Source organism: Panthera pardus, unplaced genomic scaffold (assembly GCF_024362965.1).
Source record: "Panthera pardus isolate Hobbes unplaced genomic scaffold, ASM2436296v1 HiC_scaffold_24, whole genome shotgun sequence".
Lineage (NCBI taxonomy): Eukaryota > Metazoa > Chordata > Mammalia > Carnivora > Felidae > Panthera > Panthera pardus.
This window is the reverse complement of record NW_026526810.1, coordinates 76,594,108-76,612,145: the sequence shown is the minus strand read 5'-3', so window position 1 is coordinate 76,612,145 and position 18,038 is coordinate 76,594,108. Positions and strand designations below refer to the sequence as shown.

Genomic DNA, 18,038 nt, shown 5'->3' with positions numbered 1-18,038 from the left:
TATATATTTTTAGTAAGCTTTTACTTTCAAAAATATAGGTGGGGGGGCAGTGCCTAGGTGCCTCAGTCATTTGAGCATCCCACTTTGGCTCAAGTCATGATCTCAGGGTTTGTGAATTGGAACCCAATGGGCTCGCTGCTGTCAGCACAGAGCCCACTTCAGATCTTCTGTCCCCATCTCTCTTCACCCCTTTCCCACTCATGCTCTCTCTCAAAAACAAATAAAACATTTTTAAAAACTTACAAAAATATAGGAGGGAATCAAACTGGAAAGTTTTTTTTTTTTTTTCTGGTAAACATGTTTTTTAAGAACTCTTCTCATACTCGTTAATGACTATGATTGTTCATTACATAAAGTACTGTAATTTACCTAACCTTTCTCATCATTAGATGTTTAGATTTGCCAGTTTTTCACTATTACGTTAAAGCTTTTAAAAGTTCATGGTTAAGTGCTTAAATTGTCTCTAGTGTTTTGGCTGCTTTGGAACAAACACCTTTAATATTAGAAGAAAAAAGAAAGATTGAGTTTATTTGCAGTTTACTCCCAATTTCAAAAGTGATGGAAATCAAAGTTCAGTTTTGGCTGAATGTACCTTTAAATTGCAAAATATAAATGTCTAGTTTAAATATACTTTTTCTTAGGTTTGTATTAATGTGTAAGTTGACCAGTTACTAAACCCTCGTTCTATGATTCTCTGTAAAATTTTACAATGAAGGCATAATCCTTTATCAGCTTTTAATGTAAAACTTGTGAAATGATAGGTAATGAATGGATTTTTGTTTTTGTTTTTTAATCAGTGACTTTTTTGAACGAACCATTCTGTGCAACAGTCTTGTGTGGAGTTGTGCTGTGACGGGTAGACCTGGACTGACCTATCAGGAAGCACTTGAGTCAGAGAAAAAAGCAAGACAGAATCTTCAGAGTTTTCCAGAACCACTAATTATTCCAGTTTTATACTTGACCAACCTTACCCATCGTTCACGCTTACATGAAATTTGTGATGATATTTTTGCATATGTCAAGGATCGATATTTTGTTGAAGAAACTGTGGAAGTCATTAGGAACAATGGTGCAAGGTAAAGTACTTTTAATTTTTCCTTTTGATACCCATATATTCACATTACTCAAAATTCAGAATACACAAAAAGGTAAACTGAGGAAAACTTCCTGTCTTCTGTCCTCCCAGTACTCTCTTACCCTCCCCACATATAGCCCTAGTGTTAGCAGTTTCTTATATATTTTTCCAAAGCTAATTTTTACACAAACGACCAAAAACATGTGCTTGCCTAGGTACTTGTACACATATATGCGTAAGCACACACAATCTCCTGCCCCTTTTTAATACAAAAGGTAACATACTGTATACCTTTTTCATTTAAAATATCTTGAAGATCAGTCCATTGCTTTATGAAACAACTTTCTTCTCTTTTTTATTCACTATATAAAATGTTCCATTATATGGAAGTTCCATCTTTATTTCAGAGTAAAAAAAACTTAGGGGCGCCTGGGTGGCTCAGTCGGTTAAGCGTCCGACTTCGCTCAGGTCATGATCTCACGGTCCGTGGGTTCGAGCCCCGCGTTGGGCTCTGGGCTGACAGCTCAGAGCCTGGAGCCTGTTTCGGATTCTGTGTCTCCCTCTTTCTCTGACCCTCCCCTATTCATGCTCGCTCTCTCTCTCTCTCTCTCTCTCTGTCTCAAAAATAAATAAATGTTAAAAAAAAAACAAAACTTAAAGATCATCTACTTTGTCCACATTGTGTTACCTAATACTTAAAATATGCATGTATTTCTTCCTGAGTTTTAGTAAGCTCCTTTGATAATATGAGGATTGAGTTTTATACACTCCACTAAGTTCTCTTTTTCGCAGCTCTTCAAGAAAAGAATGAATTTTTCATATAAAAAATTTTAAATGACATTATCTATGGCACTAAGTTAAAAATTATTGAATTATTGCTGCTTTCCTGAAGTCTTAAGCATTTGTGATTGTCTAGTCATTAATATTTATCATAGTAATCTTTATTTGCATTAAAACTTTTTATATTGGAATCATACATAGTTTTCTGTAACTTTATTTCTTTCCCCTAGTGTAACGTGTACAGGGTTTATCCACATTGTAGCATGTATCAGTATTTTATTTTTAATGATAAATTCTACCGTATGGATCTATCACATTTTGTCTGTTCATCAGTTGACAGATAGTTAGGTTGTTTGCACTTTTTGGCTATTCTAAATAATGCTCTTATAGGCATTCATGTACAAGTTTTTGTGTGAACATATGTTCTCAGTTCTCTTGGGGATACACCTAGAAGTAGAATTGCTAAGTCGGTATGGTAACTCTGTGTTTAGCATTTGAAGAACCTCCACACTTCAAGAGCAACTGCATCATTTGACATTCCCACTACCAGTGTATCAGAGTTGCAGTTTCTCCACATCTTCACCAAGTCATATCTGTGCACAATCTGTTATTGTCCACCTCTTTTATTTTGCCATCCTAGTGGGTGTGGAATGGTATCTTGTGGCAGTTTTGATTTGCATTTCCCTAATGACTATGTTAAGCATTGTTTCATGTGCTTACTGATCATTTATGTGTCTTCTTTGGAGAAATGTCTGTTCTGGTTCTTTGCCCATTTTTAAATTCAGTTCTTTATCTTTTTTATTACTGAGTTGTAAGAGTTCTTTGTGTTTTTGGATACACGTCCTTTATGTGATTTGCAAATATTTGCTTCCATTCTAGGAGTTGTCTTTTCACTTTCTTGATGGTACCATTTGTAGTACCATCTCCCTTTGCTTTTAACTTTTGTTTCTACTTATTAATGACATAAACCTTTTGTTTCTGTCTCTGGTAATACTTACTAGTGGTCTTCAAGACTGCTTCATCCTCTAGAATTAGAGTTACTGGAAAGAACATGCTGAGTTACAGAGAAATGGGACAGAGGCCATTCTTAGGTTGAGTTAATAAGTATAGGTATTCTGGATCTTTTCACCTCAGTATTCTTTTCTTCTTGTCTCGTTTACCTTTCAGTATTCCTCCCCTGTTTCTTGTTGCCTTTTATAAGTATAGATTAGGTGCTTCCCTAATCAACAAGACTTTCTGTTTTGAAATAAGCAATCAGCTAACAGATTCTTCTAGAAGATCTTTGTCATTGCTATGGCAGAATAGTAAAGAGAACAGCTGACTTCTTGACTGAGGGAAGGATTTAGCTCTTTATCTCCTCCATCCTGATTACCGCCCAGCTTGCCTACCAGTTGTACAGACATTTGTTCTCAGCTACTTCTTTAGAGCCTACAGAAGAAGTGAGAGTGTTATGGTGGTCTTATGTAAAAGAACCCTAAACTAGGAGTCAGGTCTATTAATTTTAAATACCTGCCAGATGCTTTATGTACATATTATACCGGCAGATAAGACCTTATTGTTTCCATTTACAGATGAGGAAAACAGAGGTCCAAAGAAATCAAGTGATTTTTTTGTAATGTTTATCATACATATACTGATCTCCTGTGTACTTGCACTGTTCTAGATGCTGGAAATACAGCAGTGAACAAAACAGTCATGGAGCTTCCATTCCAGTCTTACAAGTAGTAAGTGGTAGGATTTAAATTGAGGTAGAACTGGGGTGCCTAACTGGCTCAGTCGGTAAAGACTGAGTGATTCTCCATCTCAGGATCATGAGTTCAGCCCTTGTGTTGGGCGTAGAGCCTACTGTAAAAAACAATTTTTTTTTTAATTCAGATAGAACTGATTTATAAAATCACTGTAATTTCTTTCACTGGAACTGTATCATTGCCTCCTTGGTTTTGGATCCTGCCTTTTACTTGCTCTGAGCAAGTATTTTAAACTCTTCATGCTTTTGTCTTTTTTCATCTATTAAATGGACCCCTGCCCCTCCCAGGTTTGCCACACAGGATGAAATGATATAATGAATGTGAATTTTTTAAATCTGTATTACATAATGTTGCCATTTGATAGCAGTGTCTTATTAGTATTTGAATGTGCATATTGGGGACCGTGCAGTTTGGTGGGGGAAGGGGGGATTGTTTCATGAGAGATATCCATAGTAGATGTGAGGCTACAATAATTGCCTGGGACACTGTAACCAGGAATCAAATTTCTCAGTTGTAGCTTTGAAAAGAAACCCCACAGTTAATTTCACTAAGAAAGACAGTTGTTTGGTTTTGAAGATAGCCATCCACGTTTGTACGTGGTCTTCTAAAAAATGCTACACAAGCTAATGCTAATTATCATTGTTTAGTGAAGCGTTGGGAGGATGGTGATCTAGAACTTAAGCATTTAAGTTAAGCATAAACCCATCTTCTCCACCCTACCCTGGAATTGGAAAATTAAATCAGGAAAAATAAGGTGAAAACCACACAACAAATACACATTTTAGATTTGTGAGTCATCTTTCAGTTGAAGGATAGAGCTAGAGTTTGAGAGAATCTGAAAAATTGAATCAATATAATTGTGTATTTGGTTGTCTTTTAAAATTAGAGTGGACTTTGGGCAACTTGTTTTCAGACATTTTATAAGTACAGTCAAGATATTCTAAGAGTTCACAGGAGTTTGAAGCAACAGATGTGAGGGGGTACCTCTAAAAAGTAGGTATATTGACAGTAAGAAGTGGCACCTGACAGGAAAGAAGGAGATGGAATAAACATAAACTACTAGCTAATGGTTAAGTATACTGGCCTGGCTTAGTATATTGTTTGGTAGCATTAGAAGGCATTGCAGAATTGAGAGTATACTAGCATTTATTGAACTTTTCCTGCATACTAGGCAGTGTACCATATGCTTTCATTTTAATTCTCATGATATGGATAGGTGACCCCGAATTTTCCAAAAGTTATATGCTCCTTGGTATTTACTCAGAGGAGTTGAAAACCTAATGTCCACAAAGACCTACAGATGAATGTGTAGGTCTTTATTAATAACTTTATTAATAAATTAATAAATTTATTAATAACTTCCAAATTTTGAAAGCAACCAAAACGTCCTTTCCTAGGTGAATGGATGAACTGTGGTACATCCACATAATGGAGTATTGTTCAGTGCTAAAAAGAAATGAGCTATCAAGTCATGAAAAGACCAGAAGGAACCTTAAATGACTATTACTGTGTAATAGAAACCAATCTGAAAAGGGTACATATGGTATAATTCTAACTTATGACCTAGAAAAGGCAAAACTGTGGATACAGTAAAATGATCAGTGGTTGCCCATGACTGAGGTGGAGCTGGAGAGAGGTGAATAGGTGGTGCACAGTGGCTGTTTAAGTCAGTGAAAATAGTCTGTGTACTGTAATGATGGATACATGTCATATACATTTGTCCACCCATAGAATGTATAACACCAAGATTGAGCTCTAATGTAAGCTACAGACTTCAAATAAGAATGATGTGTCAGTGTAGATTCATCACTTGTAACAAATGTACCTCTGGTAGGGGGATGTTGATAATTGGAGAGGCTATGAATGTGGGGCAGCAAGGGGTATATGGGAAATCTCAATATCTTCCTCTCAGTTTTGCTGTGAATCTTAAAAACTTCTGTAAAAAACTAAAGTCTTTACATGAACTTTAAAAATTGTGTGCTCTGCCTATTAAGACTGAGCTTTATAATTTTTTTAAAAATCTGCTTTTTCTCCCATAAAGATCCATATGTATCAGAGAAAATTATAAAAGGTGAAGGCCTAGAGTGCACTTCCCAAGTGCTCTTTCAGAGATAATCACTGTCAAAAATTAGTGCATAGTTTTCTTTTTTTCTATACTACACTTAATTAAAAAAAATATATCAGTCTGCTTTTTCACTTAGTAGTGGTTTAGATATTTTCTTAGATCAAAATACATAGATGTGCATCATTTCTTTTTTTTTTTAATTTTTTTTTCAACGTTTTTTATTTATTTTTGGGACAGAGAGAGACAGAGCATGAACGGGGGAGGGGCAGAGAGAGAGGGAGACACAGAATCGGAAACAGGCTCCAGGCTCCGAGCCATCAGCCCAGAGCCTGACGCGGGGCTCGAACTCATGGACCACGAGATCGTGACCTGGCTGAAGTCGGATGCTTAACCGACTGCGCCACCCAGGCGCCCCGATGTGCATCATTTCTAATTGGTTTTGCATAAACTGGTTAAACTACTGGTTCCTAAAAAGCTATTCACTTTTTCTGAGGCTGGAGAAAGTTATTTCTTTGCTAGCCTTGTATGAATTTTCCCTTTGAAAATAATAAACTGTATTTTCTTCCAAATAATCTCTGACCTTTCACTGATAGATCTTTTTCCCTATGTAAATTAAATCAGTGGAAATAGCAAAATTGGAACTGTACCAAAGAGTTTCTTTTTGTTTTTTAATATTAAAAATAATTTATTGTTAAATTGGTTTCCATGCAACACCCAGTGCTCATCCCAACAGGTGCCCTCCTCAATGCCCATCACCCACTTTCCCCTCTCCCCCACCCCCCATCAACCCTCAGTTTGTTCTCAGTATTTAAGAGTCTCTTATGGTTTGCTTCCCTCCCTCTCTGTAAGTCCCCCCCCACCCCCCACCATGGTCTTCTGTTAAGTTTCTCAGGATACACATATGAGTGAAAACATATGGTATCTGTCTTTCTCTGCCTTATTTCACTTAGCATAATACCCTCCAGTTCCATCCACGTTGCTACAAATGGCCAGATTTCATTCTTTCTCATTGCCAAGTAGTATTTCATTGTATGTATAAACCACATCTTCCTTATCCATTCGTCAGTCGATGGACATTTAGACTCTTTCCATAATTTGGCTATTGTTGAAAGTGCTGCTATAAACATTGGGGTACATGTGCCCCTATGCATCAGCACTCCTGTATCCCTTGGGTAAATCCCTAGCAGTGGGTCATAGGCTAGATTTATTTTTAATTTTTTGAGGAACCTCCACACTGTTTTCCAGAAGAGTTTCATTTATAGCCAGATTTTCCCAAATATTATCCCCATACTACTTAGATTTAAAATTTACAAAGTGTTATCTGGTTAGGGAGCATAAGAGACTATTGTTCAGTATTATTTTTAGAACTGCTCTGTAAAATAAAGATCGCAGAATTCTTTTTAATCTGAGAAACTGATATTTGGCATTATAATACTGACCAACCAACTAAAACTTTAAACTGTATTTTTTTTTTTGAGTTTATTTATTTTGAGAGAGAAGGAGCATGCGTGTGCAAGGGGGAGGACCAGGGAGAGAGAGTGAGAGAGAGAATCCCAAGGAGGCTCCCTCTGCCCCCATCAGTGTGGAACCCAGCGTGGGGCTCAATCCTGTGAACCGAGAGATCATGACCTGAGCTGAAATCAAGAGTCAGACGCTTGAGAGTCAGGCACCCCAAGCTTTTTAACTGTATTAAAGTATATTTCCTATAGCTTTATAGCTGGAATGCTTTAAGTGCTTTAGTCATATGAAGTAAAAGAAAATTAGCATTAAAACCTATAATATAGAAAGTAGGCACTTCGTATTTATTAGAATTGGAAATGAGAAAATGAACTTTTATTTTATTTTATTTTTTTTAACAATTATTTATTTTTGAAGGAGAGAGAGACGCAGGGTGAGCAGGGAGGGGCAGAGAGAGAAGGAGACACAGAATCCGAAGCAGGTTCCAGGCTCCGAGCTGTCAGCACAGAGCCCAACGCGGGGCTCAAACTCACAAGCCATGAGATCATACCCTAGCCGAAGTCGTACGCTCAACCGACTGAGCCACCCAGGCGCCCCGAAAATGAACTTTTAAATCTTTGGGTTCTTTTTTTTTTTATATTGCTAGCCTAAATGGTATTAGTGAAGCAAAATTAATTAAACTGCATTAATATTGAGGACAAAGAGAAATACTAAATATATTGAGAAGGTAGAATGAACATAAAAGATATAAGTGAGGACCAAATCTAGTTATTTTTTTAATGTTTATTTATTTTTGAGAGAGAGCCCAAGCAGAGGAGAGGTGAGGTGGGGGCGGGGGGTGGGGGAACAGAGGATCCAAAGTGGGCTCTGTGCAGGCTTGAACTCGTGAACCATGAGATCATAACCTGAGCCAAAGTTGATGCTTAAGCAGCTGAGCCATTCAGGCACCCCAGATTTAGTTATTTTTATTTAAGCATACATGTTTGGATGTCAGTGACTTGATCCAGGTGGGATTAATCAAAGAGAAGTTTTTGGGAACAGGTTATTTGACTAGAAATCTTTTGAAGGCAGAGAAAAATATAAATTAGTAGGAAAGGATTAAAGAAGGCTTCCTATTTAGATGCAAAGATAGTATAGAATTTTTAGCAACATGTATTGGTTAAATTCGTATCATAACTCTTTCAGAAAGTAGGCTTTCTATTGATCAGCTTACACTACTGATCTTTTTTTTTTTTTTTTTTTTTTTTAATTTTAAGTAAGCTCCACGCCCAACATAGGGCTCAAACTCACAACTCTAAGATCAAGAGTCACATGCTCTAACAACTGAGACAGGCAGGTGCCCCACTATTGATCTTTTAAGGTCACAATTTCTGGTTCTCAGCCAAAGAGAGTCTTTAACAACATCCAAAAATTGTTTTCAATCTTTAGTTCTCAGTGACCCTAGTATGTTGATGATATAATTTTTAATACAAAAAAGAAAAAAAGGAGACTGTTTGGAACAGCTGTTCTCTCTTTGGAATTCTAAGTTAAAGTGAAACTACCTTCTTTAGATATATATAGTGTTTGTTGTATGTACCAAAGACCCATACTTACAACCCTACTGACTCCTGGATTGTCATTGCTAGTTCAGGAGTTAAAATTTAGAATCCTTATTTACTTGCATAATAATAAATTAGGCCATCCTGGGAAATTGTTTTTATACTCTAAAAATCCCTATAGTCACAAAAATAAATGAAAATAATTTTTTTTTCTAGGCAAGTTTAATTTAAATCACCTATAAAGATTATGTTGTATTTCTGTATGGACTTAACAAAATAGTTCAGTAAAGTTTAGACTGATCATACATACTTACTCATTTTCTTCAGTATTCTAAAGGCATTCAAATTGCTTTAACCAATAGGAACATCTGTCTAATGCCACTCAAAAGTCTTTGAATGTTAAATATTGGGGGTGAGGGTGGTTAGTCTCTGGCAACTTCTTTACTGATCCTTTGCATTAATGCCAAGTACAAACAGTAAGCTGAATCTCCCCCCAGGACTTACAGTCATTACTGTGGAGGTAAGAAAAATGATAAAAATGGGGAGTTGGTAAATAAAGTGAGGTTCACCTCTTTTCTGACATAAAAGGAAATCAGATATTTACTTCAATTTGTATCTCATTGAACTTGGTTAGTAGCAGGATGGTGAAGTAGAACAGTAGTAGTTTTGAAATTCTTATTTCCCTGTGGCAAGAGAACATTAGTGACTAATATCACAAAAAAGGAGAGACTATGTATAGCTACTTCTGTCCTGAAATCCCTGTTAGAAATAAAAGGGAAATTCATTTCTACATGGTTATTACATGGGTTTAGGTCTGAGAAATTAGAGCCTCTTCTGAATAAAATCTCTCTCCTATATCTTTGTTTACCTCTTTTGGGATCTGTTTCATTTGGCCAATATAAGATCAGTTCTTAATAAACAACTTTCTTCATAGATACTTTGAATTAGTTGAGAATAAGATAAAATTGTAGTCTGTTAATTTTCCAAGCTGTCTTGGAGGCCAGTAGTATGGTGTGTAAGTGGAATTCATTTGACCTATGGTTCTCAATTAGTATTTTAAAAATGAGGTTTATCTGTCTTTCTTAGATGAAGTCAGAGACCATCCAAGATTAAAGTTAAGAAGAACTAGGAAAAATGACATAAGCTAAACTAATTTTTGGTGAAAGGAAAAGGAGTGACAAAAGTACAAATAAAATCTACTCATCATTAAAGGCCAGGAAGAATCCTTTGTTGTTTAAATTAAAAACATACGCCAAGAGAATAATTCTGAGCAGATGTTGGTATACTTTTTTTAAAATAAGGGGCCAGATAGTAAATATTATAGACTGTGTAGTTCATATGGTTTCAGTTGCAGCAACCCAACTCTGCTGTTGGAGTGCAAAAGCAGCCATAGACAGTATATGAATGAGCACGGGTGTATTCTAATAGTTCTCTATTTATAAATACTGAAACCTGAATATCTTGTTATTTTCACATATCACAAAGTCTTCTTCTGACTTTGAAATTATTTAAATATGTATAAATTATTCTTAGCTTGCAGACCATACATACAAAAACAGGAGATAAGTTAGATCTGGCTCACAGGCCATATAGTGTGCTGATTCCTGGAATAGAGGAAAAGTACTGCTTTACAGAGATCCCTTTTTTATTGAGAACTTCAGAGTATGGCATGCAGAAGTGGCTTGGTAGAAAATCCTTTGGAGCCAAACTGTTGTTTCTGGGAACCTTCTTTCTTAATCTGTAAAACTGAAACACTATCTATATTCATAGGGTGGTTGTGTTAGCTTTTGCCAAATAACAAACTGCCTGCAAAACTAAGTGGCCTAAATCAATAAACCTTATTCTCACAATTGGTTGGCTGAAATGTTCCTATGATCTGGGCTGGCCTGTCTGGGGCTGGATTGTCTAGATCCTCTACTTTAGAATAGCCTTACTCACGTATCTGGGGCCTCAGAGTTGGGTGGCTACTTTCATTTCACCCTTCAGGAAGCTACTAATCCAAACTCGTTCCCAGGGTGGTAGCAGGGTTCCCAGCAGCAAGAGAGGGCAAGCTTCAGTGTGCAAGCACATTTCAAGCCTCAGCATGCTACATATTGCTAGTATTCCGTTGACCAAAGCAAGTCACATGAACAAATCCAGAGATCATGTGGGAGGGAATCAGAGTGGTATGATTCAATGGGGCCATGACTGTGGCAGTCATCTGCCACAGTAGTTAGTATTTGTTAGGAGCCCAGCATAGTGCCTGCCACATAAAGCACTCAGTAAATGTTTATTCCTTCCAGTACTTGTCAGAGACCAGTGAAGAAGAGTCTTCCAGCTGTGATGACTCATCCTTTTTTTAGTCCCTAATTTTCTTACATCATAGTCACTGTTCTTGAGAGTTTGCTATATGTCATTTTAGGGAGATGATGACCATACCTATAAACTTTGAGAGCTTACTATATGCCAGACACTGAGCTTTTTATTTATAAGATCTTATTTAATTCCTGCAACAGCCATATGTAGTAAGTGCTCATTTGCTCATTTTGCAATTGAGAAGCTCATACACAGAGGTTACTTAACTAAAATTTGCTCAAGGTCACAAGTAGTATAATTTCCAAGCACAGGCAGTGTCAGAATCCGTGTTCTTCTGTTTGAGAGAAACAGATGAGTGAAAAAAAAATTAAAGAATAGAATTAAAAGATTGTAGTTGAATGTACTCATTGTCCACTATTTACTTTTCCCTTTACCTGAACATTTTATAATTTGTCTAAATGGGAAGAGATACAGGATTTTATATATGTGGTTAGATTAATCTTTTGATCATTTGTTCTAAGAGTGATGCAGGTCATATTGTAAGTGTCTGAAAATCATCATCTTTTGATCATTGATTCTAAGGGGGAAAAAAGCTTCAGTATTTAAACAGGTTTCCTGGTTAAATTCTTAATCACTGTTCTTATCAGAGGGTACTTTAATTATTTTACTTTTGTAGTCTGAGCTGTTTAAGCTTTCTTCTTTTCAAATATTTTGCTTTAGATGAAAGAATGCTATCTAGTAGCAACAAAAGGAGACTGCAAGTATGGCGAAAAACTATAATTTTTATTTATTGACTTTCTATCTTTTTTTTTTTTAATTTTTTATTTTTGAGACAGAGAGAGACAGAGCATGAACAGGGGGAGGGTCAGAGAGAGAGGGATACACAGAATCCGAAACAGGCTCCAGGCTCTGAGCTGTCAGCACAGAGCCCGACGCGGGCCTCGAACTCACGGACCGCGAGATCATGACCTGAGCCAAAGTTGGCCGCCTAACCGACTGAGCTACCCAGGCGCCCCTATTGACTTTCTATCTTTTGGCACAGTTCCCAGGAATGAAAAATGCAGTTATGTCTTTTTTCTTGGAAGTGGTAGGGAATATTCAATTTAGTACTTAAAAGTATACACAAAGTCAAATTTTATGATTCGTTAGCAAGCATTGTGTGCTCAGTTGTCACTTTGTAGGTATTGGAAAGAGTGTAGTGACTAAGACAAGGACTAGGGACTTAGGTTCAAGTGCAAGAGACAGAAACCCACAAATCAACATGATAATTCAGATTCTGATCAATGTTGTAAAGAAAATAAAACTTGATGGGATAGAGTCTTGAGTCATAATTTTTTGTTTTAGTCAGTTAAATTCAATATTGTGTCTGTAAACTACTGTGTTGGATGCCACAGGTTAATCTAATATGAGTAAAGCGCTAGTACTTTTTTTTTCTCAAGTAGAACACAGGTAGTAGGGATAGAGTTTGCAGGGCAAATATAAGTGAAATACATATGAAAGATTAATAAAGGATTGGATAAGAAATGCTATAAGAGGACATAGAAGGGAGGGAGAATTGGAGGAAAGTAGTCAAAAAGGTACAAACTTCCAGCAATAGGGGAACTGGGGTGACTCAGTCAATTGAGTGTCTGACTTTGTTTCTGGTCATGGTCTCCCAGTTCATGAGTTCGAGCCCCCCATCAGGCTCGTTCCTGTTAGCATAGAGCCCGCTTCAGATCTTCTGTCCCCCGTGTCTCTCTGCCCCTTCCCTGCTTGTGCTCTCCCTCCCAAAAACAAATAAATCTTCAAAAATATATATATTAAAAAAATTCTGATTAAAAAATGAATAAGTACTAGGGATATGATGTACAACATGACTGTAGCTAACACTACTGTATGACATATAGGAAAGTTGTTAAGCAAATAAATACATCTTAAGAGTTCTCATCACAAGGAGAAAATTTTTTCTTCATTCTTTTTTTTGCATCTAGATGTGATGGTGGATGTTAGCTGAACCTATTCTAATGTTTTTTGGGTTTTTTTTTTAAGACAGAGACAGAGCATGAGTGGGGATGGGACAGAGAGAGAGAGGGAGACACAGAATCTGAAGCAGGCTCCAGGCTCTGAGCTGTCAGCACAGAGTCCCACATGCAGCTCGAACTCATGAACCACGAGATCATGACCTGAGCCTAAGTCGGACACTTAACTGACTGAGCCACCCGGGAGCCCCTGAACTATGACTATTTAAAACAAATTACTTTGTTTTTTTATAATTTATTGTCAAATTAGTGTCCATACAACACGCAGTGCTCATTCCAACAAGTGCCCTCCTCGATGCCCATCACCCACTTTCCCCTTTCCCCCACCCCCGTCAACCCTCAGTGTGTTCCCAGTATTTAAGTCTCTTATGGTTTGCCTCCTTCCTTCTCTGTAACTTTTTTTTCCCTTCCCCTCCCCCATGGTCTTCTGTTAAGTTTCTCAGGATACACATATGAGTGAAAACATATGGTATCTGTCTTTCTCTGCCTGACTTATTTCATTTAGCATAATGCTTTCCACTTCCATCCACGTTGCTACAAATGGCCAGATTTCATTCTTTCTCATTGCCAAGTAGTATTCCATTGTATGTATAAACCACATCTTCTTTATCCATTCGTCAATTGGTGGACATTTAGGCTCTTTCCATAGTTTGGCTATAAAACGAATTACTTTTAAAACAAAAACAACTTTTTGAGGGAAGAGGATATACCATATTCTTATAAAAGTCTATTTCCATGCTTAGCTTGTCACTGTTTATAGATTTGTTGCTAACTTCTGTGTCCTCAGATTCTGTTCTTGCTGCTGTTCCACAGACTTGGTTTCACTCTTAAAAGTATTTTAAGTTGTTAGCACTTTAGGAGCCTCTTGACTGTGTAGGCTTAAAGCTCTGAAATACCCTTGAGTCAATACAGTGTATCTGTTCTCCCTCAACTCCAGTGATAGAGTGGAAGATTCAGAGTCAAAGCTAAAGTTTTGGCTGTATCATTATAGACTGTATGACCATGAGCAAATGATTTAACTTTTCTGACACTGCAAAATTTATAACTTGCAGAGTTGGTATGAAGAGAGAATTATGTGTAACTTGTGTACTTAATGTGACATACAGGAACTCTAATAATAATAAGGACCATCTTTTGATTGTCAGCCTCTACTCTGTCCTCAAATAATAGAGCATAACTTTAATTTAGGAAGGTTCTGTATCTTCGGAAACCCATTAGCTAGGTCTTAATTCTTGATTCTTCCACCTTTTTTACACTCCAATCTTCTTTGGACTCACTAGAACCAAGAAATTGTAGAAAGTGGATTTGAAAGACATAGACTAAGTCTATTTGGAAATCTATTAGAAGGTGTTGACTTGGGAGCTCCTGGGTGGCTCAGTTGGTTGAGTGCCCAACTTCAGCTCAGGTCATGATCTCACAGTTTGTGAGTTCCTGTCAGCATGGAGCCTGTTTCTGATCCTCTTTCCACCTGCCCACACACCTCCCCCACTTGTGCTCCCTCTCTCTCAAAAATAAATAAAACATTAAAAAAAAAAGTGTCGACTTGCCGTTTTGAATAGTTAACTGATATTTAGCTAAGCACCAGTGAGTAGGCCTGGCCTTGCTTAGATTAGAAAGAAAGAAAGAAAAGAAAAGGAAAGAAAAGAAAAGAAAAGAAAAGAAAAGAAAAGAAAGAAAAGAAAGAAGAAGGGAGGGAGGAAGGAAGGAAAGAAGGAAAGGAAGGAAGGAAGGAAGAAAAGGAAGGAAGAAAAGAAAAGGAAGGAGAGAAGAGAAGAGGAAGGAAGGAAGAAAGAAAGAAAAATTTTAAATCTGTGGTTTGTGCAAAATTGATAGCTTTGGTAATAACTAGTATAATTTATATATAAGATATTTCCTACATTCTAGGCTGTGTCTATCTCTGTACTGTACTGGTTTGCTTCTCCCTTATTCTGTCAGGGATTTATATTTCTATCTGTTATTTTTCTGTTGGTTTTAAATAAATTTGTTGTTAAATTATTAGAGCTCTGTGGGTACTGGGGGTCATAGGCTATTCCCTTCAGTGGACTGTCAAACTGTTTTAGACACTACATCAACCATACCTGAGCCTAGAGTAGATTCATTTACTTTGTTTTTCCTTCGTGACCACCACCACCATCACCGTTTTGGAGCACTCAGCTGAGCTCGGCCAGTGAAAAACTATTTCTTTTTGTAACTTGAACCTTGTCAAATGTTCACTGAAGAGCTTCCCTTCCCTCCATCACCATGGGGAACTCTGAGCAAACCATCCCTGGATAGGATACCCAGGGTCCATTTGAGGTGAAGGGGTTTAAGAGAGAAAAACTTTCAGTTACAAAATAAGTAAGTCATGGAAATGAAAAGTACAGAATAGGGAATATAGTCAATAATGTTGTAATAACACTGTATGGTGACAGATGGTGACTGTGCTTATCGTTGTAAGTACTGCATAATGTACAGAATTGTTGAATCACAGTGTTGTATACCTGAAATGAATGTAGCATTATATTGTCAACTATGCCTCAATAATACATTTTTTTTAAGTGGGTCCATTTGATTTCTTGCATACTTTTGTGCAGTTCATGTCACTAAATTACCGAACTTTTTTATCATTAGATTACATAATTAACATTTTTTATAAGATTTCCTGTAGTTGTTCCTCTTTAGAAACACTGGTTTATTTCTGCCAGCCAATGGTGAAAGTTAGTCTGCAGGTTTTTTTCCACCATTTCCCTTTGCTACCAAAGTAGTTAGCTTGGTAATTGTGCCGTCTTAGGCTTCACTGTTAGAACAGAAAAAAAGTTCTTTTTTTTTTTTAATCCTTTTAAATTGTAATCTTTTTTAAATGTGTAATTCAGTGGCATTAAGTACATTCACAGTGTTATGTAATCATCACTACTATTTCCAGAACTTTTTCATCATTTCAAACAGAAACTCTGTACCCATTAAGCAATAACTCCCCATTTCTCCCTTCCTCCAGACCCTGGTAACCTTTATTCTACTTTCTGTCTCCATGAATTTTCCTCTTCCTGATACTTCATATAAGTGAATTCATACAATATTTGTTATTTTATGTTTGGCTTATTTCACTGAGTATGATGTTTTCAAGGTTAATCCATGTTGTAGCGTATATCAGAATTTCACCTGTTTGTGGCTGCTGAATGTTCCATTGTGCGTGTATGTGTGTGTGTGTGTGTGTGTGTGTGTATACATACATATATATTTTGTTTATGCATTCATCTGTCGGTAGACACTTGTTTCCACCTTTTGTTTATTGTGAATAATGCCCTTATGAACATTGGTATACAAATATCTGTTGAGTTTTCAATTATTTTGGGTATATACCTAGAAGTAGGATTTCTGGGTCATATGGTAATTCTGTGTTTAATTTTTTAGGGTCCACCATATTGTTTTCAGAGGAACTACACCATTTTATATTCTCATCAGCAATGCACAAGGGTTCCAATTTCTGTATTTCCTCACCAACACTTCTTTTTCTTTTCTTTTTTTTTAAAATAATTGGCATTTAGTGGGTATAAAGTGGTATCTCATGGCAGTTTTTATTTTGCATTTCCCTTATGATTAATGATGGCTGAACATCTTTTCATGTGGTTATTGCCATTTGTATCTTTTCTTGGAGAAATGTCTGTTCTGGTCCTTTGCTTGTTTTGAATTGAGTTGTTTGTATTTTGTTAAGTTATAAGAGTTTTTCATATGTTGTGCCATGTTTTTGTCTGGTTTGTGTATCAGGGTATTATTAGTGTTATAAAATGAATTAAGAAGTGTTCTCTCCTCTTCAATTTTTGAAAGATTTTGAGAATTGATATTAATTCTTTAAGTGTTTGGTAGAATTCACCAGTGAAGCCATCTGGTCCTGGGCTTTTCTTCATTGGAAGGTTGATTACTGATTCAATCACCTTTCTTTTTTTTTTTTTAATTTTTTTTTAATGTTTATTTATTTTTGAGACAGAGGGAGACAGAGCATGAATGGGGGAGGGGCAGAGAGAGAGGGAGACACAGAATCGGAAGCAGGCTCCAGGCTCTGAGCCATCAGCCCAGAGCCTGAGGCGGGGCTCGAACTCACGAACCGCGAGATTGTGACCTGAGCCGAAGTTGGACGCTCAACCGACTGAGCCACCCAGGCGCCCCCACCTTTCTATTCTACTTATAGATCTGTTTAGATTTTCTATTTCTTCTTGGGTCAGTTCTGGTAGTTTCTGTCTCTAAGAATTTGTCCATTTTATCTAATTTATCCAATTCGTTAGCATACAATTGTCCATAATCTTTTCTTTTTTTAAAAAAAATTTTTTTTTTTTTTTTAATTTTTTTTTTCAACGTTTATTTTATTTTTGGGACAGAGAGAGACAGAGCATGAACGGGGGAGGGACAGAGAGAGAGGGAGACACAGAATCGGAAACAGGCTCCAGGCTCCGAGCCATCAGCCCAGAGCCTGACGCGGGGCTCGAACTCACGGACCATGAGATCGTGACCTGGCTGAAGTCGGACGCTTAACCGACTGCGCCACCCAGGCGCCCCAAAAATTTTTTTTTTTAATGTTTATTTTATTTTGAGAGAGACAGATTGTGAGTAGGGGAGGAGCAGAGAGAGAGGGAGACACAGAATCTGAAGCAGGCTCCAGGCTCTGAGCTGTCAGCACAGAGCCCGACGCAGAGTTCAAACTCAGGAATTGAATCATGACCTGAGCCGAAGTCAGACGCTTACCGAATGAGCCACCCAGGTGCCCCTGTCCATAATTTTTTCTTAAAATCTTTTTTAGTTCCTGTAAAAATCACTAGTAATGTCCCCACTTTTGCTTCTGGTTTTAGTAATTTGAGTCTTCTCCCTTTTTTCTCAATTCTTTAAGGGCAAGTTGTAAAGGAGCCACATATGATACTTTTAATTGAACCTGTATTAGACTCAGAGTGAGGGAAAATGAGCAAAGAATGAAGATAAGATGGTTTGAGGGCTAGATTCACCTACATAGTCTCCATTTTGTTGATTCTTAAGCCTTGGGGTGCTGTAAAACCAGTTGCTTTCTTCAATTTGGGTGCAAAAATTTCCTAGTAG

The 18,038-nt window shown here is 37.1% G+C and overlaps 1 protein-coding gene across 2 annotated transcripts in view; it reads left to right on the top strand.

Annotated features, from left to right (window-relative positions):
* The window catches only part of BAZ1A (bromodomain adjacent to zinc finger domain 1A), a 94,178-nt gene that overhangs the window by 13,280 nt on the left and 62,860 nt on the right, over positions 1–18,038 (top strand). For both annotated transcript variants that reach the window (XM_053889348.1, XM_053889347.1), the window contains one exon: positions 798–1,076. In XM_053889348.1, coding sequence (XP_053745323.1) covers positions 798–1,076 — 279 coding nt within the window. The remainder of the gene's footprint in view (positions 1–797; positions 1,077–18,038) is intronic.